The 27687-nt window shown below is 44.9% G+C and overlaps 1 protein-coding gene across 2 annotated transcripts in view; it reads left to right on the top strand.

The window, feature by feature from the left end:
* The window catches only part of MCMDC2 (minichromosome maintenance domain containing 2), a 1176074-nt gene that overhangs the window by 40340 nt on the left and 1108047 nt on the right, over positions 1–27687 (top strand). For both annotated transcript variants that reach the window (XM_085604114.1, XM_085604113.1), the window contains exon 3: positions 20587–20646. In XM_085604114.1, coding sequence (XP_085460240.1) covers positions 20587–20646 — 60 coding nt within the window. The remainder of the gene's footprint in view (positions 1–20586; positions 20647–27687) is intronic.

Here is a 27687-nt window from a genome sequence, read left to right as displayed (position 1 = left end):
AGACGCCGACAGGCCCATAGGGGACGACTTCTGGAGGCAACTCCATATGCCCCAAAAGACGCTGGCAGATTCAGAAGACGCAGTGGATGTTCCTTGGACTCTCGGCGGGCTGGCGCACGTTCCGCCGCCCTGATCGGCCTCAACCAGACACCGAGAATTAAACCAGGGACTCTTCCTCTGGTGAGAAGGAGGCTGAGGGCCCTTCCATGCACCCCTTGGCAGCTGAAATACTGGCGATGGAACAGGACGCAACGACGGATGCCGCAGCTACCCAGGGAGACCCGCCAGATATTTCGGAGCATGCAAGCTGGATACCCACCCCTTTTCTTTCTATTCCTTCTTTTCTTTCTTTCTTTGTTACATCTTTTTTTTTTTTTTTAAAGTTCTTTATTGTTTTAAAACAAAGACATCCCCAACCCACCCCCCACCCCCTCTCAGACAAAATAATTCATTATAATAGTATTTACACATGTCAATAGGAAACATTGAGGAAAAAAAAAAGAAAAGAAAAAAGGGTATACATACATACATACATTAAGTACTTAATTCGATATCATTAGAATTTTATCCATTGGGTTAGAGGATCCCATATCTCTAATCCTTTTAATCTCTTATTTTTCCCCTTTCTTCTATATATAGCTAATTCCAGGCTATGTGTCGCTAGCATTCGATAACGCCATTGTTGAAACACTGGTGGTGTTGGATCTAGCCATGCCGAAGCTATACATAATCTTAGAATTGACATTGAGATAAATATTAGCCCTTTTATTTCTCCTGGTCGATTATTATCATCAATGCCCAGCAAGATTTCCCCCACCGAGATTTCAATTTTGGTATGAAAAATTTCTGATAAAAAATCAGAAATATCTTTGATCAGGCCCTGTAGGGTGTTACATGTGGCGAATATATGTACAATGTCTGCTTTGTAAAGATTGCATCTAGGGCATCTTGTTCCCATTCCGGTCCACCATTTTGATATTCTACTAGGTGTATAATATAACAGAAAGAATGTTTTGTAATATTGTGCTTGTAGTCTGGTGGACATTAATAATGTTTGAGAAAGTTCAAATGATTTAATCACTGTGGTGGCCGACATATCTAAAGTTTCCTGCCATTTTATATAATATTTATCCATATCATCCGGACATAGGCCCAAGAGGTGATTATATATTTCTCCTATTTTAGTCCACTTTCCTTGATTCACAAATTCTGTGCATTGAATCTTTTCAAATTTCGATCTGCCACCACCTTTCCTTGATATAAAGTCCCTGATTTGAAGATATTTGAAAAAGTCTCTATAACTCATCATATATTCTTTTCTAATTTCTTCAAAGGATTTTATACCTGTAGATGTAAAGAAACAACCCAGGTGTGTAATCCCTGCTTCTATCCACCTTTTCATATATATATCTTTAAATAACTCCGGTAGGTTGTTGTTATCTAATAGTAATGTTTAGTAAGAAAACCTTCCGATCCCCAATATTTTACGAATATTACTCCATGCTTTATGTATTCCTAGGAGAGTTTTAAATCGTACTTTATTAGAGTAGCTGTCGTATAAGTGTAGCCAGAGATACCCCCTAGTTTTTTCCCCTAATATTAATTCTTGTGGGGTTGGGATTCCGTTAATTGGTCTATTTCCTTGGGTGATGGATAATAGCTCTCTACAGTATGTCATTATAGTTGACCAATAGTATAGTTTAATATTAGGCAGAGAAAGTCCCCCCCTGTCTTTTGGTAGTGATAAAAATTTGGATGACCTACGGGATCTCTTGTATCCCCAGATAAATTGCGAAAACATACTTTCAATGCATTTAAACCATTGTGGTTGAAAATCAAGACAGATGGTTCTAAATAGATATAAGAATTTAGGCAGATAAATCATTTTAATCATGTTGCACCTACCTATAATAGATAGATGAAGATTATTTAATCTTCTTAAATCTTTATCTGTTCGTTGTATTAGTGGATCAAGATTAATTTGAATGAGGTTGTCTAGTTTCGCTGTAATATTAACCCCTAAATATATGGCATTATCCACTACTCGAATGTCATTTATTTTAAGGTTATCATTAAGCACTATCTGTGTTTTGTTTTGGTTCAGCTTATATCCCGAGATCTTGCCAAACATTTCAGCCTCCCTTTCTATGGCCTGAATAGAGGCTGTAGGGTTTGTCGTTACCACCACTATGTCATCTGCAAAGACAAGTGTTTTAGTTTCTATATCTCTTATCTTGATTGGGTTGATTATAATATTATTTTCAAGTCTGTTGATAAACGGATCAATGAATAGTGCGAATAGTAAAGGAGAGCATGGGCACCCCTGTCTTGTCCCTCTAGTTATATTAAATTTTTCAGAGGCGGATCCATTTACCATGACTACCCCCTGAGGTTTGATATACATCATTTGGATTGCCTTGATAAAGATTGCCCCGAGTCCGGCTCTTGACATGACTGACCAGAGATAGGTCCAGGAGACCCTATCAAACGCCTTCTCAGCGTCTAGCAGTATAAGCGCCATAGGGTCTCCTGATACCTCGGTCATGTCAAACAAGGTAATTACTCTTTGTATGTGATCCACGGTGGATCTTCCGGGTATAAACCCATGCTGTTGGAGGGACACAATCTTATTGATGATCGGAGCTAAGCGACTAGCTAGTAGCTTTGAGTATATTTTGGAGTCGCCATTAATCAAGGTGATAGGGCGATAAGATCCAAGTTCTTGGGCCTCCTTATTTTTTTTCAAAAAGACAATTTTTGCGTTAGACCATGACTCAGGGGGCCGTTCACCTTGAAAGACATGGATAAATAGATCAGTTAAAATTCTCTTTAGGGGTGCACTAAAGGTGACGTAGAATTCTGTAGGGATTCCATCAGTTCCAGCTGCCTTTCCATTTGTCAAGTTGTTCATAGATAGTAGTATTTCGTCCCAAAATGGTAGGTAACTAAGACTATCTAAATCCTCTTGTTCTATCTTAGTAATGGAAAGTTGATCTAAATATTCATCGATCTTATCTTGTTGTTTACCCTCTTCCTTATATAACTCTTGATAGTATATTTGAAATGCATTTTTTATCTTATTTATATTCGTTGTGAGTCCCTCTCTTGGATCATTTATTTCTTTTATTATATTGGCAGAGTTTTTTTGTCTGACTTGTACCGCCAGTTGGTGCCCTACTTGCTCACTTAATTCATATACTGATTCCCTATTTAATGTTGCTTTAATTATTGCTTTCTCGGTATAGATATCTATGATAGCATTTTTGGCTATTGCCACCTGTCTTATTTGATCTTCAATATCTTCTCCTATTTGTACTGCCATTGCTAGGTGTTCCTCGGCATTTACTAGAATATTATGGAGAGTCTCCATATGTTCTTTTGCCCTCCTATTGTTATTAAATGAAAACCGAATGGTTTCCCCCCTGATTCCAGCCTTCAGGGCATCCCACACTACCTCAATCGTGGTGCTACCAAGGTTGTCCTCCAATAATTCGGGTATCCATCTATTCATATGCTGACAAAACTCTTTATTCAGCAGCAGTGCTCTTTCGAATGTCCATTTTTGCATCTCCCTACCCATTTCTCCTTTCTCTAAATTAAGAATTAGGGGGTTATGGTCTGACAGGACTCTTGGTAATTTGTCTATTAAGCAATTATCTATCAAAGAACCAGACATCAGCATATAATCTAATCTAGAGTGTTTTAGATGGGGATTAGAAAAAAAAGTGAAGCCAGGGTCATCTGGATGTTTAATTTGCCAACAGTCTATTAGGCCATGTGTTTGACACATCTCTTTAAAGGCCTTATATACTTTTGGTTTCCTACCCTTATAGGTATATCTGGGATCCGTTGACCAGTTGCATGGAAGGTTCAAGTTAAAATCCCCACAAATGATTATTGGCAGTGGCCATTGTACCAATTCGTTAGAGACGGTTTCCAAAACACTTGGATCGTCACTAGTATTACCATAAATAGTACATAGAGTTATTTTATTACCATTCCCCTGTGTACATTCTGTAATTGCCCAGCATCCTTGATTATCAGCTATCGATTTGGAAAACTGTATCTCACCCCCTTTATATAGGATTGCCACTCCTCGTGTTTTTGATCCCTGCATTGAGGCTGTGATTAATTTATATCCCAGTGTATTTAGGAGGTGCTGTTGCGAGCCTTCGATATGTGTCTCTTGAAGACAAATAATATTGGCCCCGGTTGCTTGTAGTCCTATCGCCACCCTCTGTCTTTTATTTTGGTCATTAAGACCGCATATATTCATAGAAAGAATCTTTAGCCTAGCCATATATACATGGTTTTCTCTTTTCCCTTTTTAGTAGTTTTGTCTGGTGCAGTATTCAGTTGTGTATTCTGATGCAAATGTATAGGAATGTATAGTTCCTCTTTAGACCTTTGTATTACTTCCCTTTTTAGAGTTAACTTCCCATTTTTGTCTGAGATTGCTCTCCTCCACCCATAGCCCCTCCCCACCCATATCTCCCCCACCACCCAAGGTGGCAATCTGGTTCAAAAGGAACCAGTGTGATGATGTCTGTGCAGACGCGTGCCCGCGTCCCGTTCCCCCCCTCACTCCCATTCCACCCAACTAGATCTGTACAAATATACATATTATAGAACGTTTTCTCAGCCCTCTAATTCTTTTGAGCTATATCTTCCAGTTTAGGTGACAGTTTTACATATATCAATTTGCGTGTTAATAGGATGTCGCTATATACAGTCTACAAAGTCCATTCTAAGATTGTTAATTATAGTTCTGTACTTTTCAGTTTTTGGTTGGACTTTTATAGATACCCTTGTGGATATCTTTTAGTTCGTTTAAATATGTTTGATCCTGAATTTCCGAGATAAATGTCCGTGTGGTGCCATTGATCATAATCTTGAGTCGTGCTGGGTTTTGTAGGTACACCGTCGCACCTATTTGTTGAAATGGTGAAAAAAGCTGACGCATCCGCCACCTTCGTTCCACTGTTGCGTGGGCAAAGTCAGGTCGAGTAACCATTGTATTCCCTCTTTTTGTTTGGTCTTGCAAGATCAAAAACTGATTGGCGTAATAAAAAGTTGCCAAAGTAGATTAGCATGGCTCGCGGATATTGTTTTGGTGTTTGTTGGCGTTTTGGAAGGTTTAGAGGGAAACGATGTGCCCGTTGGATCTCCCGATCCCATTCCCATGTTTGCAGCTCTGGGAACGTTGCTTTATATGTCACAATATATGTCCGTGGGTCGTTCCCTTCTACTCCTTCAGGGATTCCCAGCAAGCGTAGGTTGTTCCGCCGTGCCCTGTTTTCTTGATCTTCCACTTTGAGCATGATGTCCTTAATAATGCCATCGTGTTCTTGACTTTGCGATTGAAGGGATGAAACATCTTTTTCTATGGACTCAGTGCGTGCTTCCACCAAGGCCATGCGATCCGATATTTCAGTGCAAGTACTGCCCACTTTCTTTAATTCAGCCTGTACTTTACGAATTGCTTCCTGGTTTTTCCTGCTATCAGCTTTGATATCTCCATGAAGGCTTTTTATAGAGTTCAAGATATCTGTCATAGAAGGCTCATTTTTCTTGGTGTGATCTTCTTTCTCTTCTCTTAGATGTCTCTCTATGGTTGAGTTATTTTGTGAGCACAAGGTCCGGTCTGAACATCTGTCGAAGCCTACGGAGACCTAGAGGACTTCCACGAGCCGTAGGCGATAGCCCTGGAGTGGCTACAGACTTGGACTCTCAGCAGTTCCCTTGCTTTGGCAGTTGCGATTTTTCTGTCTCTTCTCCTCTTTCTTGTTCTTTCTAAAGGATTTTGGGACTGCTGCGAGAGTTGGAACTTGTGGCGTGAGTTGGGACTGGAAGGACGACAGACCTCCACCACCCTATGGTTCACCCCCAGTGACTGGCGGGGGATGCAACATGGAGAGGGGGCGGTGGGGCAGGGGGGGTTGGGGAGGTACAATAGTTCTATAGTTGGGTTCTTTAAGTTTGTTTTGCACAAGCAGTCACATGGCCACTCAGATGCGTTCGCTCACCTGTTGTCCCCACCCGGGATATACACTGACCACTCATGTCTATGGCCCTCTTGAATGAATGTAGATTCCCCGCTGATGGGACGGAGACTGACCCCTACAAGATACTCACATGGAATGTGAATGGCCTGGGGGATAAAATTAAGAGAGGTCTGGTGTCCACATACATAAAACGGGTCCACCCAAATGTAATCCTATTGCAGGAGACCCACCTCAAGGGTACAAAGTGTGGGTTTCTAGCAAGAGGCGCTTACACAGTATTAGCACACGCGGGATACACAGCGGGCTTCCGGGGGTGGCAATCCTGCTTAAAAAATCTCCCCCTTTCAGGATAACTCGGACATGGACAGACCCCCAGGGTATACGTGGGTGTGACCGGGGCGTGGGGTAGACAGAAGGTCACAATAGTTTTGGTCTATGCCCCTCCGAAGTTACAGGCCAGGACTCTACATGGGCTGACTGATATCCTGCTGGATACCCCGGATACACTGCACATTATAGGGGGTGACTTCAACGACGTCATGTCCATCCCTATGGACCGCTCAGGGCACCGTATTGACCACTCCCCGACTACGCATCTGGCCAGGGTGATGGACACATTGGGTCTGATAGACGTGTGGCGGTACCTCCATCCGGACACTAGAAGTTACTCATACTATTCTGGCGCACACAAGGTGCACTCTCGACTGGACTATGTCTTTCTCCCGCGGCGGGCCACGGGTACTGACTGTGAGGCGGAGTACATGGCACGTGGGATCTCTGACCACTCCCAACTGATGGTTAGGACAGGAGAGAGGCCCAGGGCAAGAAGTGGAAACTGAAGGTTGACGGCTTGGGACCTGCAGAACACTGAGATATTGCGGGGTCTTCGGGCCGACACGACAGTGTATTTTTGCGGAAAATGTAGGTTTGGTGCAATCGGGAGTTATAGTTTGGGAAGCCTATAAGACTGTGCTCCGGGATAGGGCCCAAAACCGAATAACTTGGGAGAAGCGGAAAGCACAAGAGGAGCTCACAATTTTGGAAACCCAAATTTTCGCGCTGGAACAACGCTATCTTGTGGGACGTGACCCACAGGTACTCCGGCTCCTGACTGACACACAACAGCGCTATAGAGCCCTAGTAACGGAAGAGGCTAAAACTCAGGCGCAGGCGACCCTTCATAGATTATATGACATTGGGGATAAATCTGGTAAGCTCCTTGCCTGGCTCTGCCATAAGGAATTGGACGCCCGCTGGATAGAGAGCATAGTGGACCACCAGGGGCAGACGCAAAAGGGAGATGCACAAATAGTATAGACATTTGCCTCCTATTTTAAGGATTTCTATGAGGCCAGGGAACTGGGTCCCCCGGCGGAGATTCTAGCATATCTAGCCACAATTCAAACCCTGAGCTTAGCGGCTGAGGATAGGGAGGAACTTGAAGCAGACATATCAGTGACCGAACTTAAAGAGGCAATAACTAAATTGCGCCCTGGGAGGTCCTCAGGCCCGAATGGACTCCCAGCGGAATTTTATTAAAAAAGGGGCAGACCTCCTGGTGGTGCACTTGGTAGCACTGTTCAGGGACGTGGCTCAAGAGGGTATCCTACCGCTGGATCTTAGACTGGCCACGATCATCCCCATCCATAAACCAGGAAAGCCCCCCGAGGATTGTGCGTCTTATCGCCCAATCTTCCTCCTCAACATAGAGGTTAAACTCCTGGCGACGATACTGGCCCTCCGTTTACGCCAAGTAATCTCGGACCAGGTGCACCGAGATCAGACAGGCTTCTTACCAGATCAGGCGACCAGACAGAACCTACGGCGGACCCACAACTGGCTTATGGTGGTACAGGACTGGGATGATCCACACATGTCCCTCTCTTTGGACGCGGAAAAAGCGTTCAACGCTGTCCACTGGCCCTTTTTAGAGGCGGCCCCAAATTCAGACAATGGGTGGGACTCCTATATGCGGACCCAAGAGCCCAAGTTAAAGCAAATGGGCTGTTATCTGAGGACTTCGCTATTAGAAGGGGAACCCGACAGGGGTGCCGTCTGTCCCCCCTGCTATTCGCCCTCACCATTGAAATAGTGGCCTGTGCGGTCAGACAGACAAAGGAGATACGGGGGTTCCAAATTGCACAGACTGATTTAGAGGAAGAAATGATTTCACTATATGCGGACGACATCCTGTTGTATGTTACCCAACCGGCTGTCACGGTGCCCGCACTGTTCAGGCTCCTGGGCAGGTATGGCTCCTTCTCGGGCTAAGCCCTTCTTTTCTATCGCGCTGATGCGACCGCGGGCGCGCCTATGGCAAGCCCGTCTGCGCCCGTCCGCGCTCGGTCTGGGCTTAGGGCATGTGCCCTGGCTCAACCACCTTAGGCTCCATCAGGTATTCTAGAGAGGCTCTCCTTCGGTTAGATCCGAATAGCGGCAACATGTGCTGCCCTAGAACATGTCCTGAGACACTCTTAACAGGAGTCCTTGCCCTGTGTACAAGGTGCTCTGATAAACTTCCAAGTATTTCCTTAGAAGATGCTAACATATCTAAACTTAAGGTTAAAGACAAGAATGCTTCACTACCTATTAAAGCATTGCTTCTTAATGCCAGGTCGCTTATCAAACATAGTGATGAATGTGCATTACTAATTGAGCAACACGCCATCAAAATAGCCTTTATCACGGAATCCTGGTCAGATGAAGCGTCTGGCCCTGACCTTGTTAATGCGCTGCCACCTGGATATCTTTGCTACACGATTGACAGACTGGGAAGGAAAGGGGGAGGATTGGCAATAATTTATCATAACATATTTGAAAACCATCTAAAGTCTACTCTGAAGGTTTGGCCTCCTTCAGCTGATGAGGCCGCTGCGGAGTACACAGACTGGTTAGCTTCGGCCTGCAATAAGGAGGTTCCTATCAAAGTTTGTACCTCTAGGAGAACAGTACCTTCTGCTCCTTGGTACAATGAGAGTCTTAAACGTAAAAAAATTGAATGTAAACACCTTGAACGTCTATGGAGGAAGGAATATTCCTCTTCCTCTAAAAAAAACTCTACAGAGACTGCCTTCACAGCTACAAAAAATTGCTTACGGTAGCTAAAAAGCTGTTCTATGGCGAGCAGATCAATAATGCAAAATCTTCTATAAAAGAACTATTCAGCACAGTCCTAAAATTTACAACTCCGGTCCTGGCCAAATCAAACGGCAACCCGGAATTTTGTGAACTCCTGGCTTCTGCCTTTCAAGAAAATGTGGGCTCTATCTTTTCTTCCTTTAGTAATTCACAGGCAGAAGATTCAACTAAAGAGGCCAGGAACTACCCCGCTGATACAAAGCTACTGTCTCTGATGAATCATTTTGAGAATATGAGTGTCGAAGATACTATAAAACTTTTGCAGGTTATTTAATCTGGCTCTCCTTTAGATCCTTGTCCGGCACCTATAGTCAAACTTGTTTCCAACACTATTGGAGCTGCTCTTAACCCCATTTTTAATAACATATTTAAAAACGCCCTGTTTCCTAAAATTTGGACACATGCCTCTATTCTCCCCCTTCTTAAGAAGGCAAACCTGGATCCCAAAGTGCCGAATAATTACAGGCCCATCTCTCGACTCCCATTACCTGCCAAGCTAATTGAAAGAGAGATGAACAGACAGCTGAGTGCATTCATTAAAGACATTGAACTTCTGGATTCTTCTCAGTTTGGATTCCGTGCTGAGCACAGCACGGAGCTCGCTTTAATCAAATCTACGGAAGAGATTAGAGAAACATTAGATCATGGCGGTTCGGCCATTCTGATCATGTTGGACCTGTCCGCGGCCTTCGACACGGTACACCATGATGTGTTACTGGACTGATTAAATAGGATAGGGGTCGCTGGGAAGGCCCTTGCCCTTTTAAAATCCTTTCTCTCAGACAGACTCCAGACTGTTGACATTGGCACAGACAGCTCCAAATCTTTTTCTCTGCCCTGCGGGGTTCCTCAGGGCTCGGCACTCAGCCCTACGCTTTTTAATGTATACGTTTCTCCTTTGGCAGCGCTTATCCGCTCCTTCGGATTCCAACCTACATCTTATGCCGATGACTCCCAAATAGTGATGTCTATTCAAAAAGGCAAAGAGGAGGTGGCTGGTCAGAACTGTTACAATTGCATGCAATCCATTGCCGATTGGATGACAGCCAATTGCTTGAACCTTAACGCTGAAAAAACTGAGGTGATTATTCTTGGTAATCCCTCAAATCACTGGTCACCCAGCTGGTGGCCCCAATCTCTGAGTTCACTTCCAATTCCTACTGATAAGGCAAAAAATTTGGGAATTATGATCGACTCCAGACTGTCCTTTGTTGACCAAATTAGCAAGGTGGTATCATCCTGTTTTTTCATACTCAGGATAATGAGGAAAATTAAACGTTTTCTTTCGGATGACTGTCTTAGTACAGTAGTAACGGCATTGGTCAAGTCCCGCCTAGACTACTGCAATGCTCTGTACATTAATATACACAAAAGGCAACTCAGTCGACTACAGACGGCACAGAATGCTGCCGGCAGACTTCTTCTGGGCATTCCGAAGTTTGTATCCATAAGAAAGGGACTTAGTGACCTCCATTGGTTACCCATAAGACAGCGGATTGAATTCAAGGCCCTTTGCATTGTTTTTAAAGCTCTGGAAGGAAGTGGGCCTGATTTTATGAGGAAACATATACGTTGGTACTCTCCATCCAGGGTTCTTCGCTCAGCCTCAGCAAGACAGGTACAAGTTCAATGTGTTAAAACAGCCAGTTGGGGGGGGCAGTAGTTTCTTCTACTGTGCTGCTAAACTTTGGAATAACCTCCCCCCGCAGCTGAGAGAGGCCTCAGGCCTCCTTGAGTTCAGGAGGGGTCTTAAGACCTGGCTTTTCTCCTAACTACCCCCTTAATCATGACTTCACGACCTCTTACTCACGATTTCACCCTCTGGACCAGTTGGCAATGCTCTTTAGCGCCAGGACACCTAACGGTAACAGTGCGCTTTACAAATTCCATTAACATAACATAACATAACATAACATTTTTTTTTTTTGCAAAAACAATTTTTATTGCATTACTCAGACACAGTTGACATCCACAATGTTCATCTGGCCAGTGGCCGCCATCCGCATATAAAACCACGTCCAAGTACAATCTGGGCCACTTCCACCTACCAATGCGCTGTTCCCAAACCCTCCCCTGAACGAATACATCCCCCCCCCACCCACATGTCAGTGTGCCGAGATGACAACTTATAACATAACATAACATGCGATTAACTGGCATAAATCGGTCCGGTATAGCCCACGACCTGAGGAGACGTGGTCCCTTCTCCCAGGGGCTCTCCAGGTCAAGCAGACGGGATTCACGTATCTGGGGATCTACCTAACCACAGATAGAAATCTCTCCTACCAAAAAAATATTCAGCGAGTCATAACGAATTTTTCAGCAGACGCCCTACGATGGAAAGCCCTCCCCCTTACGATACTTGGCCGAGACGCAATGTTTAAAATGATTACATTGGCCTGCTTTTTGTATGCCCTCCAAAATGAATATTTCCCTCTTCCTCGACCGATGTTTCGGGCGATTGATGCAGAAATGCGCTCCCTTCTGTGGCTGGGGAAACAACCACGGATTGCCCTGAGTACGTTGCAGCAAAACCAGTATAATGGAGGGATATCCCTGCCGGACATCAAGGCCTACTACTGGGCAGAGCATCTGGAGCTGATAAATGAATGGCTCCATGCCCCGGCTGATCACCCCACCTACAGATTAGAAAGGAACACCATGGCACGTCGCTCCTGCCTATTTTACTTATACGGGGTCCAGGTAGGAGACGCCTACTTCCGGCCACGCAAATAACCGTTGGGGTCTGGGATAGGGCGACCAAGATATTGGGTTGGACACGTAAACTGACAAAACAGACACCGATATGGAACTGTACCTGGTTGAGGGAACGCCACAAACTCAAGGGCTTTGGGGGCTGGGATGACATCGGAATCTCTACGTTGGGGGATGTGGTGGCAAAGGGGGAACTTAAATCCTTCAGGACTTTGGCATTGGATAAATACACGCAATTGAGACATGCATGGAGGGCCGAGAGCTTGCTCTCCGCTCTCCTGCCGGAATATGCCCCGTTAGAGGGTCGCCTATTGCAAGAGCAGGTAGCCAACAAGACAGTCTCTCTAATGTATAGTACCTTGAACAATAACATGTCAGACAGACTGGGGCAACTGAAAGAAACATGGGAGCAGAACTTGGGCACGATGGACACAGTGGATTGGGATGCATCATAGGGAAGTGGCGATTAAATCCTGCCTGCGACTCATCCAATACAAAATATTACACGGTATATTTCAACAGGGTTCGACTCCACCGAATAGGCCGGGCCAGTGATTCAAACTATCTGCGATGCAGACATCCGCAGGGGGACTTCTACCATATCATCTGGGACTGCCCTGCCATACACACATACTGGACACAAATACTGGGAGAGTTGAGTAAGGTGCTGGAGGCCACTCTTCCCCTAGACCCTAATTTCATCTTGCTGGGGATATCCCATGACATTGACTTGAGCCGCCCACAACTTATTTTTGCATTATTGCCATTAGTGCTGGCGAAAAGAGACGTGACACGCGCATGGGGGGCATTACTACCCCATCAATTAGGAGAATGGAGGAGAGGAATGGACATGCATATGGCGGCAGAAAGGGTCACATACAAAGCGAGAGGATGCCCCCGGACGTTCCGTAGAATATGGGGGAAATGGAGAAAGTATCATTGACTGGATGGGGGTTTGGAACCTGACTAGCACAATATGGATCCTTTTGAATTTTAATGTGCGCCGAGATGGAGTGTTACTGGGCATGTGTTTTAGACCCTGGCAGAGTTTCAGTGGGGGGGGAAGCAGTTTACCAAATGTGTCACCTGTGGAAGAGCCGGATCTCATTTGGGTACATGACATGGAAATGCTGCTGTGGGTTGTGGGTAGGGGGTATTCGGGCACGAGAATGACTACTTGTGACATGTTCGTTGTTTTGTATTGGTTGAAAATGCAAATAAAAATATATATATTTTTTAATATATCTCTTTAAAAATATTTTCTAAGATCATCTTAGCTAAATTTGAAGATTGGACAATTGAAACTAAGCTAATTCCAATAGAACAAGGGGGCTTCCATGAGGGTCATTCCACTACAGACCACTGTTTTGCTCTGTGGGCCATTATTCGAAAGGCTCTGGAGGAAAATCAAAGGCTGTGCTGTTGTTTTGTAGATTTCCGGACAGCCTTTGATTCTGTGGATAGGGATACTCTGTGGGAAAAACTTGCCTCCTGGAACCTACCACCAAATCTTCTTGGGGCACTCCAATCTTTGCACAATGGCCTGCGCCAGGGATGCGTTTTAGCACCCATGCATTTTAGTTTATTTCTGGCCGACCTCCCTACCTTTATTTCCCAATCGGAGTCCCTTTCGCCAAAAATAGGGAACCAGCATATTGCTTGTCTGCTGTATGCAGACGATTTGGTGCTATTGGATTATAACCCTATAGGTTTGCAGAGGAAACTAAATGCCCTGGCAAACTATAGCAAGCAGAACCAGCTCTGTATCAATCTGTAAAAGACCAAGATTATGATCTTTAAAAAAAAGTACAGAGTTTTTCTTGGAATTTAGGTACGCAAGTGGTGGAGCAAGCTGATCAATATAAATACCTGTGTTTAATTTTTAGGAGGAATTTTAATTGGGGAGCGCATTGGGATGCCACATAGCAGAAAGCCCTATTGCAGGCCAGTTGTCTGTCAAGATTCAATGGTAGGTTTGGAGGGCTATCTCATATCCCATTACTGAAGGCTTATGAAGGGAAGATACACCCGTTAGGCCTGTATGGGGGAGAGGTTTTTTCCCTCGACCCAACTTATGAATGGGAGAGACTGGAAGGGGTGGTGCTCAAAAGACTTTTATCTCTCCCAGAAGGCACAATGGTTCAGGCCATAAGGAGAGAGTGCAATTTGGTCTCTTGGAGTATGGTGGCCTCTACCCGGGCACTAAGATATTTTAACACATTGTCGGAGGATGATGAGGTGGTCAAAGTCTCCAAATTGTGTTGGGAAGAGATCCAAAGCAGTGAGAGGATGTGAGCAAAGGCCGTAAGAATTAGAATAATTGCACTAAAGAACCTTCATGTAAATAGTGGTACAGTCACATCTTGGCTCCCAGTTCCAGGCAAACGAGCACTGAGGAAATCAGCTTCTACGGCTTCAGAATCTATCGACCTGCTGTATCTAAAGAAGAGATTATCCATTAGCTTCTTGATTGCTACATTGGGCCAGGATACTGTTTTTCCCTATCTATCACGGCTTCAAGACCGAGGATTGAGGAATGAAATTTTAAGGGCCAGGGAGGGATGCAACCCAATCTACTCTTCCCGCCCACACAGAATCAGGGTACAGAGTCATAGTGGTCCTGTCCTCTGAAAGTTAAAAGTACCCTTATGCATATTCTTATGGACTGTACCTTTCATCTTGCAAATAGAATAAAGTTTTTAAGACCTTTGTTTTTTAAATATGATGCTCTCCATAGGTATAAAACTGTTGAGTTATTGTCTGAAATGCGTCATCTCGATGTGAAAGTTGCAATTGCCTGGTTTCTACGATCTGTAAAACAAAATCTTAATCATGAAATGTAGTGTAGGGGGATAGTGTAGCTAGGAGGGGGATCCTTTTAAATGTTTTTAACTGTTTTAATGTTTTAATTTTCTAGTCTTTTTTTTTCTTTTAGAATGTTTTATGGACAAATGTCTAAATAAACTTGTTTCTGAACCTGAACCTCTTTTTGGTATGTTGTATATAGTGGTTTTGGGGTGACAACTAGATGCATGTAGGACAGAATTTGCTGCTGATGTCTTTCTATGAAGTTTACTGAGTAGTTTGTTGTTTTCAATGTAGAGTATTAGGTCTAGAAATGCCATTTCCTCTTTGGAGATCGAGGATGTCACTTGTATTACCCATTTGTTTGGAGGGAGTTACGATATGTATTAATTCAAGGTAGTCTGCGGACCTTGCCAAATCATCAGTATGTCATCAATCTAGACCATCAGATGATGTTGTTACTGAATCTTCCATACTTATCGTGCCATAACCAATGTTTATCTATTTCCCCTATAAAGAGGTAAGCATACGGGGGGAGCAAATTTGGCCCCCATTGCGGTCCGTTGGGTTTTTAGGTAGAGAGAGCCATTATATGTGAAGAAGTTATTGCGTAGACAGAAATCCAAAAATCATCTGGTTCCTCTCTGATAGGTGTACTGACCTGCTTGAGAGAGCTTTTCTTACTGCTTCCAGTACGTTAGGATGTTTAATCGATGTATATAGGCTGACTTAATCTATTGTCCCCAGTATGCAGTCTAATTGCCAGTCAGTATTGTTCAGTTTGAGTAGTATGTCTTTTGTGTCCCTTATAAATTAGGGAAGGCTCTTCATGAATGGTTGTAGCACATTATCTATGTATTCTCCAAGTCCAGAACACAATGAGTAGGCCTGCCACAATAGGGCATCCCTTTGGTGGGAAACCAGGTTTATGTATTTTTGTTAATACGTAAAGAGTAGCCATTACTGGATTTTATGTACAAATATTATTTACGGGCTTACTAGCCCCTTGTTGTGCCATTTGTTCAAGAGTTCTGACAAGTTCTTTTGTATTTCCTAGGTGGGGTTATGTGATCATTTTTGTTAGCACATTGTGTCTCCTAGTTGTTGGCCAATTCCTTTGAGGTAATCATCTGTATTCAAGATAACAATATTGCCTCCTTTATCTGCTTCTTTTATTATCAGATCCTGTCCTGATCTTGTAATGCCTGCTTTTTTACTCTGCATGATGTTAGTCAGGAGGTATTTGTTCTTGCTTTGTATTTTTCATATTCACTCTCAAGATCCTTTGAGACTACCATGTAAAAGAGGTCTAATGTATTTCCTAAGGATAGAATTGATGTGAATGTTGATTTTGGATTTTTTTTCATTTTCCCTTGCATGTGAAGTATTTATTTCCAGTTCTGCTGCCAGTGTCCTGAGATCAATGGTTGGATCTGTTGTACTAGTGTTGGATAAATTTGCTAAAAGGTGAATATCCTCCAGGTCTTGTACCGTAAGTTCACTTGTGACCGGTTCTTCTTGAAATCTAGGTCTCATTCTAGGTTTTTCAGAAAAAAATATTTTACGTTTTCTTATCAATGTGAATAATTCAATGTTTGTAGTTGTGAGATTCTAGTTAGCTGTTGGGCAGTACGAGAGACCCTTTTCAAATACTTCAAGTATTGTACTGGCAAGGTCCTGTTGTGATAAGTTATACACTAGCTTGTTGACGTGTCCTAGTTTCTGGTGAGTTCCTTCTTCTGTGCCCTGGTTTGGTCCCCTGATGTTGAGTCCAGTCTTGTATTTGGAGGTCGGGTTCTTGCATCTTGTGCTCCTAAGTTTCCTAGTCTGTGCTTCTGACATCTTCGAAAAATAAACACTTGTTTTTTCAGAGGTAAGTGTCATGTCTCCTCTCAGTGATTCTTCATTTGAGGCTATGAAGGTGTCTGAGGTATTTGAAGGTCCTGGTTGTGTATTAGATGATTTGATGTTATCATATTTCTTGGCAGTTGTATACATCCTGCCTAGTTGATAATTTACCTGGTCTCTCCGAAATTTTCTGAACTTCATTTTGATTATCAATAACTTTATTAAGATCTCGTAGTTCTGTTTTTTGTAGTATTGTCCCAATTTGCTTGGTCTATTAGTTTTGCTAGTGAGTCCACTTCCTCTTTATATTTTTCTTACTCTTCTTGTGCAATATCAATTATTTGCCTGATCATATTATTGGAGGCAGATCGTAAATTGTCTTCCCATCTTTTGATTTGATCTTGCGACGTTGTGTCTGTTGGTGGAAAAATACCTCTTAATTTTTAAATTTGCTATTCTTTGACTGAATGACCAAGGACTTATCACAACCAAAAGGACTTCACAAAGAGGTAAAAAAAAAAAAACCCTTTCCGTGGCAAATGAATGCAATTTCACATGGTGAATAGTAAACTATTTATCTTCTCTATATTTAATTTCAGAATTTTCCTTTTCTATTTATGGCACATTCCTTTGTCTCTCTGCTTCCATTCTCCAGTACAGTACCAGCTACATATGTTCATGATATTAGCTCTTCAAGTCTTCTATAACCTCCTGAGTAAACTATTTTCATACACTTCCCTTTTGTGCACCTTCAATCAATCAATCAATCAATCAGGGGCTTATATAGCGCGCTACTCACCCGTGAGGGCCCAAGGGGATGGGGGCGGCGGCTCCGGATCAGTCAAAGAGTCAGGTCTTGAGGTCCTTCCTCAACGTGTGCAGGGTCAGGGAGTGTCTGATTTTCACCAGGAGCTCATTCCGGTTTTGGCTGCGATGTAGGAGAAAGCTCTCCCGCCGGTTCTGTTTCTGCGGATGCGGGGGACCTCTGCCAGGGCGAGGTCGGTGGAGCGGAGGTTCCTCTTGGGTATGTGGAAGGATACTCTCTCGTTGAGGTATTTGAGTCCGATGTTGTTGAGGGATTTGTAGGCATGGGTTAGGAGTTTGAAGGTGACCCTCTTCTCGACGGGGAGTCAGTGGAGGCCTCCGTCCCGAGGACGAGTCTGGCTGCGGAGTTCTAGATGGTTTAGAGTTTGTGTAGAAGAGTTTTGTTGATTCCGGCGTAGAGGGCGTTGCCGTAGTCCAGTCTGCTATTTATGAGTGCTTGGGTGACGGTCCTCCTGCAGTCTGGGGGGATCCATTTGAGGGTTTTGTGGAGGATGCGAAGGGAGTTGAAACTGGTGGAGGCGACGGCGTTTATCTGGCGGTTCATGGAGAGGAAGGAGTCAAGGATGATGCTGAGGTTCCGGGCGTGGTCTGTAGGGGGGGGTGGGCTCCCGAGGGCGGCAAGCCACCAGGTGTTGTCCCAGGCGGAGGTGCAGGGTCCGAGGATGAGGACCATGGTCTTCTCTGAGTTGAGCTTCAAGCAGCTGTCACTCACCCAGGCTGCCACGTTCTTCATTCCTTCCTGGAAGCAGAGTCTGGTGTCTTCGGGGTTCTTCGTGAGTGAGAGGATGAGCTGGGTGTCGTCGGTGTAGGATACAATGCTGAGCCCATGCTGTCTGACGATGGCGGCGAGAGGGGCCATGTAGATGTTGAAGAGAGTGGGGCTGAGTGATGATCCCTGGGGTACTCCGCAGTTGATTTCCGTGGGTTTGGAGAGGAAGGGAGGAGTCGAATCCTCTGGGTTCTGCTGGAGATGAAGGATTGGATCCAGTCGAGGGCGGCTCCTTGTTTTCCCGCGTCGTGAAGTCTAGCTGCAAGCGTGCTATGTGAGACGGTGTCGAAGGCAGCGGAGAGGTCTAGAAGGATGGGGGCCGCAGTGTGTCCCTGATCCAGTAGCATGGGGATGTCGTCGGTGGCGGTGAGGAGGGCGGTCTTGGTGCTGTGGTTGCTGCGGAATCCAGACTGGGAGACCTCCAGGATGGAGTGCTCTTTGATATAAAAAATGCATGTGTGGAAATCACAGGTCACTAGAGGTGTGGTACTAAGAACTAAAAATATTTTCTTCTTATTGTTAAAATCCTGTTTTAACATTGAATTTACAGCTTTGAGAAAGCCCGCCACATAAGCATTGTAAGGTGTGAAACACGTGTTGACAGGCAATGAGTACTGAGCACGAAGCAATTCAAGATAACTAACTTGCAAATATCAAGCACAAAATAAAGAGATACAATCAACAACAATCATAGTCAATTGACGTTTCTATCACTGTATTAAATCTGTTATTGAGACCAAAGAAAACATTATCCAGGCAAACAGGACACTGTATAGCAATACTATTCAGTGATGTTCGTAAGTGTTGAATAGCCCTGCTGGACCCTAGAGCCAAACAAAATAAAATAACAAAACCTGTTCTCATGGGAAGACATTTAGAGATGAAAGTAATTTTCTCTTTGCTAAACTAGCTGAGTTATTATTTTTTTCTCTACAAAGTTTGTTAATGCCTTTACAAAGTCAGCAACGTGAATATTTAAAGAAAAAAGAATAAAGAATGCTAATGTAACAATAAAAACAGTATCAACAAGAGGCTGAAAATCGGCATGATCATCATCACCAATATCCCATCACACCCAGGAGAAGCAGCTACCAAAGTATTATTTTCTGGCTCCTTTAAACACAATCCCTAAACACTAACCTCTGCTTTATCTTCATTATTTTGAGTGGAAACCCTTTCCAAAAATATACTTTTGATCAGTGTTTTACTAGTAATTCCTAACTGGATTTTCAGCTTTCCATCACATCAATATTCTCCTTTTATGAACTGCCTTTAATGCTGCAAAAAGAAGACTGAAAAGGATCCATATGCTCCATGCATTGTCCTCTTTGCAGATGTCCACACTGTGCAAGAAAATGCTTTATGTTCCAAAATGCCACACTCAACAGTGAAGGAAAGAGAAAATAAGTCCCCTTCACAGTAGGCAAGAAGAAGATAGTAAGTGCATACAAGTGGAGAAAATGTTATTGGAATAATCAGGAGGGACCTGAAGAGCTCTTTGACCAGGAGATTTTTGACCCCTTAGAGTACCGTATAAAAGGAGGTCCGTAAGGAGGCATTTTGGTGAAGAATCGGTCTTTCCTGGTCACGATACTCACCATTGAGAAATCATTTAATGTTTAAGAGCAAGAAGACTTTGTGTTGAGACATTGGACATTGAACCACAGCATAAAAGACTTAGAACCTCTTCATTGAGAGTATTCCAATGAGGTAACGGAGCACCATTGTTGTAATTTCCATGTCTCCTTTTCCAGTGCCTCACCAGACTCCCCCTCAAACACAAATTGCAATTTCTCTTGTGGTGGCTTCTAGTGTCCCACTTTCACCTGCTATAGTTGCTTCAGAGATGACATCTCCATAAAAAGGTGCCACTGCAACTTTCAAATGTTTCTTCACATTGGAGATCCACCACTCTGAACCGAAAATCTTCTACTCCATTGAAAGAAATGTCAAGTGAAGTACCATGCTTAAAGAGCTTGCTCTCCAGAAGGGAGGAAACTACTAAAAGGCCCAACTCTCATTTGTGGTTTCCCCACTCTTCTGTGTACGTGTAGGAAAATGTAACTCTTTTTCAGATGTAGCATATACACGTCTAAATTGATATGCTCACCTTCGAAAGTCAGTCCTGAAATAAAAGTAAACCTCTTTCTCAAAAAACTGTGGAGAGGCTACATCTCCTGAAAGGGAAAGCAGAATTTAGAAAAACCAAAAATTAATTCATCCTCGACTTGTAGAATGTGAAATAAGGAATTAAAAATAAGAAACTCAGTGTTGGGCAGAGGTACTAGGTGGGGAATGCTAATGTGTGTGTGGTGTTTAGAGGTGCTGTGGGACCCTTTGCATTAGTGTGAATATTCAATGCTTATGGCTTGAGATGTATATACTTTTTAAAATCAGTTTATAGTTATGATTATGACCTTAATGAAGATTTCAATTAAGGCAAAATAGGATTAAATGTTAGTAACCTTTCTTCTTTTGCAGGTTTGTGCAGTTGCTATAAATACACTATCCTTAATTGAACAACTGAAGACAGAAAACCAGGTAATCCTACACCGAAGTGCTAGTTCAAAAGTTTCTAATGTAGGATTGACCAATGAGCAAATGAATTTGCACTTTACTACATTTGCAACAAGATTTAACAATATTGGAATGTTACTATTGTGAGAAGTTGGCCTGGTATATGCTGTCCACTAGTTATAGTGGGCACCTTGCACCAGTCCGAACAACCCCTTATTGATGATAGGTTAAAGACAACCTTTATTGAAAGCTATCCTAGTGGTAGCTATGGAGAGCAGCCTTCAGGCTAAATCTTGAAGGAATGTAAAGCAGCTTGTTTTACCAGTCTATAATCTCTTGAATGGCTAAATGAAAGACAACCACACCAGGTATATATATAAAATATATGTATTTATTTCTAAACACACCCTATTAGTCTCTTTATGAGGCTAGAGGTCCAAACACATAAGTTGCACTTCAAATATTACAGTAAAATAGCACAAATACACGTCAGACCCTAGGGGCGAGCCAAACCATATACTAAAATAGTGGTATAAGAACCACGACTTAACTAGACACAAGGCCTAGAGCCTGTAGAATCGCTGGGACCGTAAGTAACCACCCAAGGTAGTGACACAGGGGACCTACGGGGGCCGTGTGCAGTGTGAGAACACAGCCGCAAGATCCCGTTAGCTTCTATGGGGAAAGTCGCGGTTAGGTTTTTAAAGATTAGGGACATTTAGAGATGAGCTAGGACCAAACCATTTTGGACTTAGGAAGTTCTAGGGTCAACACCCACGGGAGCACCGGAGTACTCGAGTTACCTCACTCAGGGAAGCCGCTTGCATAGGTGTCAAATGGTGTTGGGTCGCGTCGTCGTTTTCAATGGGAGCTGGCGAAGAAGTGATGCTGCCGGGAAGATGTGAAGTGTCCGAAGAGATCCAAGCCTGGATCGAAGTCGAGAAGAACCTGAAAGCACAGGGGACAGAGTCTGGGTCACTAGCCAGTGACCAGGAACACGATAGGCGAATGCCCACCGATGTCGGGTGATTTCAGGTGAAGAAGATGAAGCTTGACTCTTCAGCCACAAGGACCAGGAGGCGTCGAGGACAACCAGGAGCTGGATTCGAGCTGTCCGCCGAAGGATGTCGAGTGCTGCAGTGTTGGTGCCTGGATTGAACACAACAAGCTTTGGCAACAGCAACCCACGCAGAAAGGAAAAAGATGCTTTGGTGCAAACCAGCAAGGTCTGAGGGACTCACCACGCAATGGGGAGTCAGGGCACGTCTGGAGCAACCAGGGAAGCCCAAGGAAAATCAGAGTTGCCTTCACAGGGACCCACCAGTCGAGGGACCAGGGATCGCGAAGGAGCCTCGAGCGGAAATGCAATAAGCGGGCTCACGGAACACTCGTGGAGTGTAGGCCCACAATCTTCGGTGCAGATGGTGCTCGGGCGTGGGCTACAAGTAACCCAAAGCACGACTTCAAGAGACGTCGGGAAGTCAATGAGCTTGCAAATGTGCACAGTGACCAGGAGTTCCGGTTCCACATTACTCACGAGGGCTGCGGGTCTCAGCTTTGCTGGGGACTCGGGTCGGCCTCTGAGAAGTCTGGAAATCCTCTTCCTGGGCTGCAGATACTTCCGAGTCCGGCGGGAGCTTCAGAGATGCAGACCGGCAAAATGCTTTGTTGGTGCCTGCCAAGCAGGGGAGTCACTCCTTGACCCCAGGGGAGATTTCTTCAGTCCTCTAATCTTCAGTAGAGCGCCGAAGTTCCAGGATTCAGTTTCAGAGTTTCGTCCAGGGATATCTAAAGTCCTGTTGCCAGGGGTTTTTACTTATACCTAAGAAAGGGGTTGGACTAACTCAGGGGACCCACCTATGGGAGGGTTTGGAAAGAGGGGTGGCTACACCCATTTCCTTTGTCCATTTTCGCGCCAGAGCAGGGGCTGGTAGCACCTGAACCGGTTTAGCTGGACTATGCACAGGGACAACAAATGTGCCCCCAGTGCAGGACTTCAAAGCACTCAGAGTGCTCCCACCCAGCCCCAATACACATCGGCCTGTCTGGGAGGTGGTTACCAGGACTCTCGAGCTCGGTGAGATGTAGTTTGCCTAGATCATAGTGATAAATGTCTCGCAAAAACCAAAGCGTCTGAGAGTAGCGAAGAGAAAGGCCCAGTCCACACGGTCGAGCGCTTTCTCAGCGTCTCGACCGAGCATACCCTCTGGGATTCCTTATTTGGTTGGTTTTTCTATGAGATGGAGGACTCTTCTTACATTATCGTGGGTCTGTCGCCCGTTAAGGAAACCCAATTGGTCTGGCTGATTTAACTTGGGCATTAGGTCTTCCCTTCGAGAGACCAGTATCTTCGAGTAGAGTTTGGCGTCAAGGTTGAGAAGAGCTAAGGGGCGGTAGGAGCTACATAGTGTCAGATCTTTCCCAGCTTTGGGGATAACTGTGGTAAGCGCTTCGCTCATAGATGTTGTGACTTTCTCAACTTTGGCGAAATGGTTATACAGCGCAGTCAAGTGCGGTATCAGTTCCGCACTGAATGTTTTATAGAAGCGCGCCGTTAGCCCGTCAGGACCCGGGGATTTAAAAAGTCTTAGGGAGCCTATGGCTTGCCTTACCTCTTTCTCGCTTCAGGGTGCTATTAACCTCTCATTCTGTTCGGATGCAAGTTTTAGCAGGTCTGTTTTATCAAGATATTCTGATTGGGAATGAGGGTCTGTGGGTTCAGCTGGATATGGCGACTTGTAAAATTTCTCAAATATGTCCTCCTTTCAGTGATCTGACTTTTCTATGTCGCCCGTAGGGCTGTGTATATTGCTGATGTATTCTTTTTCCCTTTTTACTCTGAGCTGGCGTGCCAAATGCGCTGCCACCTTGTATATTTTTTTTAGTCTTAGAAGCGTCAGCTCGGCCCTGTTTACATAGATTGCGTTTAGTTTTCCCTTAGCTGCTGTAAATTTTTGCTGAAGGCTTAGAGTGAGGGCTGTCTTGTGCGCCTGTTCAAGAGTATGAAGCTCTTGTCTCTAGGGTTAGGTGTTCAGTGAACTGCTGTCTATTTAGTTCCAACTTTGCCGTAATACAATGCCCCTCAGGACTTTTTTAAAGGCATCCCAACTGTTAGAGGGCGTCGTATCTTGGGGGTCGTTTATTTGAAAATATTCTTTTATATTATTACGGAGGTCATCTCTCGCCAGTCTGTCACGCAGTAGCGCCTGGGGAAAGAACCAGATGTATATTTCGGTGTGGGGTCTCTCCATTCGAGAGAGGCAGTCACCGGTGCATGGTCAGAAATGGTTATAGAGTGAAGGTCTACGGTGCGTACCTCGCTCTGAAGTGTCCGGCTCATGAAGATTTAGTCTAATCTCAAGTATGTGCGATGTATTTGTGAGAAGAATGTGTAATCCCTATCTGTCGGGTGAGTCTCTCTCCAGGTATCAATTAAGCCCATGTCCTGTATTGCGTGTTTCCTTCCTTAGAAAAGCTTCCTGTTTGGGATCCGTGAGGGTGTGTGCTGTGTGTCCCAGAGTGCCACGTGAGATTGAAATCCCCCATGAGGATTGTCTCCCCTTCCGCGAAGCATCCCAGGAGTGTCAGTGTCTTTGTTATGAAGGCCAGCTGGTTAGAGTTTGGGGCATAGATCGCTGCCACTGTGCATATTTCCCCCCTTATGCGTCCCTTTACCATAACTACTCTCCCCTCTTTGTCTGTCTTATAACCTTCAGGTTGAAATTTCAGCATTGAGTGGAACAGCAATGCAACCCTATTGTGCTTGGTAGGATTGGGTGGTTGATATATAAGAGGATAGCTTTTGTGTCATAATCAATGGTCCTCCGATCTTGCGAAGTGCGTTTCTTGTAGGGCGACTATATTGTAATGATCATCTAACAGATATTTCCAAACTCTGTGGTGTTTTGCCGGGGCGTTCAGCTCTCTCACATTTCGTGTTAAGGCCTGGATTACCATTCCCCCGATTGGGGCTGAGCCCCAATCGGGGGAATCCTGTTCTATGCCCGTGGCCATTTGCCGTCATGGTCCCCCACTTACCCCTATCACCCCCTTCTCCCCTTTCACCCCCTCTCCCCCCCCTCCCATAACACTTCCCCTCCCTTCTTTGCATGTGTCTGTTGGTTTCTGTGTCTTCTTGCCCGGTGCATATCTAAAAGAAAAAAAAGATCCCCCCTCCCCCGAACCCGCCCAGATCAAACATTCAGGGACAACCGTTCCCGGTGTTAACGTAAGGTAGGTGTTCGTTTTGGTCGTATGGGGCGAATCGGTCCATCATCTCTGCCTTGGCTATGTTGTCGCTGTTGTAGCAAGGGGCCATGTCCTGCTTCCTCGAATTCCAGGTTATAATCAGCTCAGGTGCGGTCCTCCTGTCCATGTAGTCTATGACGCATTACTGTAGTCATCGTGAGTTTTGTTGTTTGAGTGTGTTAGCATCGTAGGTTGTCAGCCTTCATGACGTCCTGTACGCCATATCTCACGTTCCGGCATTTGCAGGGCATCGGATAATGAAGAGTGGACAAGCCATTACTATCCGATGTGTCAACTTTTCCTCTGCTGTTTGGGTGGTCTCTGGGTGAGCCATGGGGAGCTGTCATTGCACCCCCGACCTCATTCTCGAAGGTTCCGGGCCACCTGTTGCCTATCCACTCTCCAGTTTCTCCAAACCTAAGATTGCCATGGCTTCTTCTAGCTCTGTACAGTGATGAGCTCTATTGTGATAGTCAAAGGCCAATCCAAAGGGAAATATCCATCTGTAACTGATGTTTTCCTGGCGATGTTTGGCGGTGACTGGGCAGAACTGTTGCTGGCCCGCCAGAGTCTCTGGTGCAGTGTCTTGGAATAAAGTGCAGGTAGCTCCTTGGAAAACCACTTTGTCGACTTTCCTTGCTGATTGTAGGATGGCCTATTTCATTTTAAAGGAGTGTAGCTTGGCCAGTTTGTCTCGTGGCCTCTGGTTGTCACCTGTTGGTGGTTTCCCCACTCTGTGCATTCGGTCTATCTTAACTTTAGCTGCGCTTAGGCCCAGGGCTGTATCGAACAGTCCAACTATGAATGCTTCTAAGTCTGGTCCCTCCACGCCATCTTCTAGATTCCGTATTCCGATGTTTTCCCTTCGCGACCTGTTTTCCAAATCTTCGGTTTTGATTATGGCTTCTTGTAATTGCGTCTTGAGTGTTTGCTTTGTGTTCTTCAGCTGGTCAGAGCCCTGCTCTAATTCCTGTACTTTGGTTTCCAGGTCGACCAGCCTGCTTCCTATGAATCCACATCTTGCCTCAACGTTATCAATTTTTCATTGAGGTCCATTTTAAGAGCCTCCAGGGACGTGAATAAGTCTGTTTTCAACTCTTCTCTCAATTCCTTCTTGAAATCGCGTAAGGAGGCTAGGAAGTCCTCTTTTGTGAGCACCATGATGTCTTCTCATCCTGGTGATTGGCAGTTTCTGCTAGCTTCTGCAGGCCCAAAGTAGTTGGACACAGTATTGTTTTGTTGTTTCTTAGGTGGCATAGGATAGGTCTCTGCACCCCCCCACACCCTTCCCCCCGCCAACGTCGGGGAGAAGGCCCTGCCTATGGGCACTCTTATTTGCCTGTGTGTTGGAGGGAAATCCAGGTGGGCTGCCACTCAATCGGGCTCGGTCGGTGTGGTTCAGAACGCTCCAGGGTAATTCGTTACCATTTCCCCGCTCCAGCCTTGTATTCTGACAATGTGGAATCTCCCCTGTGACTCTCGATGGACTAAGTTGCCCTGCAGAGATCTGTCCTCGCTGAGCAAGGTTGTTGATCCCTTCTTCAGTCCGTCATCTTATGGTCAGGCTGCACTGTTGAGCTTTATGTTTCTCTCCTCTTCAGGGCTGGCAATTCCTCAGGCTTGCAGCAGTGTTTGTTGATATCCCCCCTGTGGCCAAGTTGCACTCGGGGGTCTTCTACTGCTCACTTCCCTTAGTGTGTGCCTGCCAGCTTCTCGCAGTACCGCCGGCCGACATCTTAGGGTCAAGCAGGTCCCAGGAGTCTCTGTTCGTGTCGGTGGTGTTTCAGAATGATTTCGGGATATCGCTCCCAGCCTGCCTCCCCCAATGGATAGCATGCAGGGCTTTTTGTGGACTCATCGGAGTTCGTCCGTCGGAGCAGTGGGTCCCATGGCTGCTTCATTTTTTTTTTTTACAGTAGGCTGCTTGCTGCGGTTGCGTGGGTCTGTTTATTGCAAGCGCACGCTGCTAGGCGACCGGTTTAGGGTTTGCCCCTCGCTCTGGCAATGAGGGTGAGTCTTTGCTAGCCCAGTATGTCTCCACGCTGCTACAGTAGTTCCCCTCCACGTTCAGCCCTTTCATCGCCGGGGCTCCTCCTGCATGTTCCCGTAGGCTCCGGCTGCATCCATGCGCATCGCGGTATTTTTAATTCTCTTAGATGGCAGGGGACGTTAAGTGTATCCCTGTGCTCCGTCCTACTCTTTTACCGGTGTTGGAAAGGTGCAGGAGGCAGTTGTCCCCACATATTCTCCTGGTATCAGCGGAGACGATGTGGATCACGTCCGCTCAGCCATCTAGGCTTGCCACGCCCCCCATTCTATCTTTCTCAAGAAGATAAAGGCGCTCTCTTTGCGATCTATATGTCCCTAACAACCACCACCATCTGAATTTCACTTTCTCAGTCTCACAACACTTACTTCACTGATGATGATACGTCATAAAAAATGTTTAGGAAAATGTCCTTTGTCAGATTCCGCTGGAGCTGTTTATCCAATTGACCAAAATTATTTAAATCTGATGTCTTGGGCACAACTGTGGATCACATGTGAGACAGACAGGAGGTTGCTGATAATATTCTTAATCTTAACCTTGATTGCTTAATCTTGCCTAAAACATGGCTCAACGACACCTTAAAATATCATTACAAAAGACGACAGTTGACACCCACTTCTCCTTTCATTGAGCACTCCTGAAAATTACAAAGGAATGAAATACAAATGGAGACTGGGAAATGAACAGAATATAATCGGGTTTCAGAGTCCACTATTCTGAAACAATATTGACCATCTGCACTTTGTTTGAATGTTCCTTTGTTGCAA

This window comes from Triturus cristatus, chromosome 5_1 (assembly GCF_964204655.1).
Source record: "Triturus cristatus chromosome 5_1, aTriCri1.1, whole genome shotgun sequence".
In the NCBI taxonomy this organism is placed as follows: domain Eukaryota; kingdom Metazoa; phylum Chordata; class Amphibia; order Caudata; family Salamandridae; genus Triturus; species Triturus cristatus.
The sequence above is the reverse complement of the archived record's forward strand: the minus strand, read 5'-3'. Positions and strand labels throughout refer to the sequence as shown.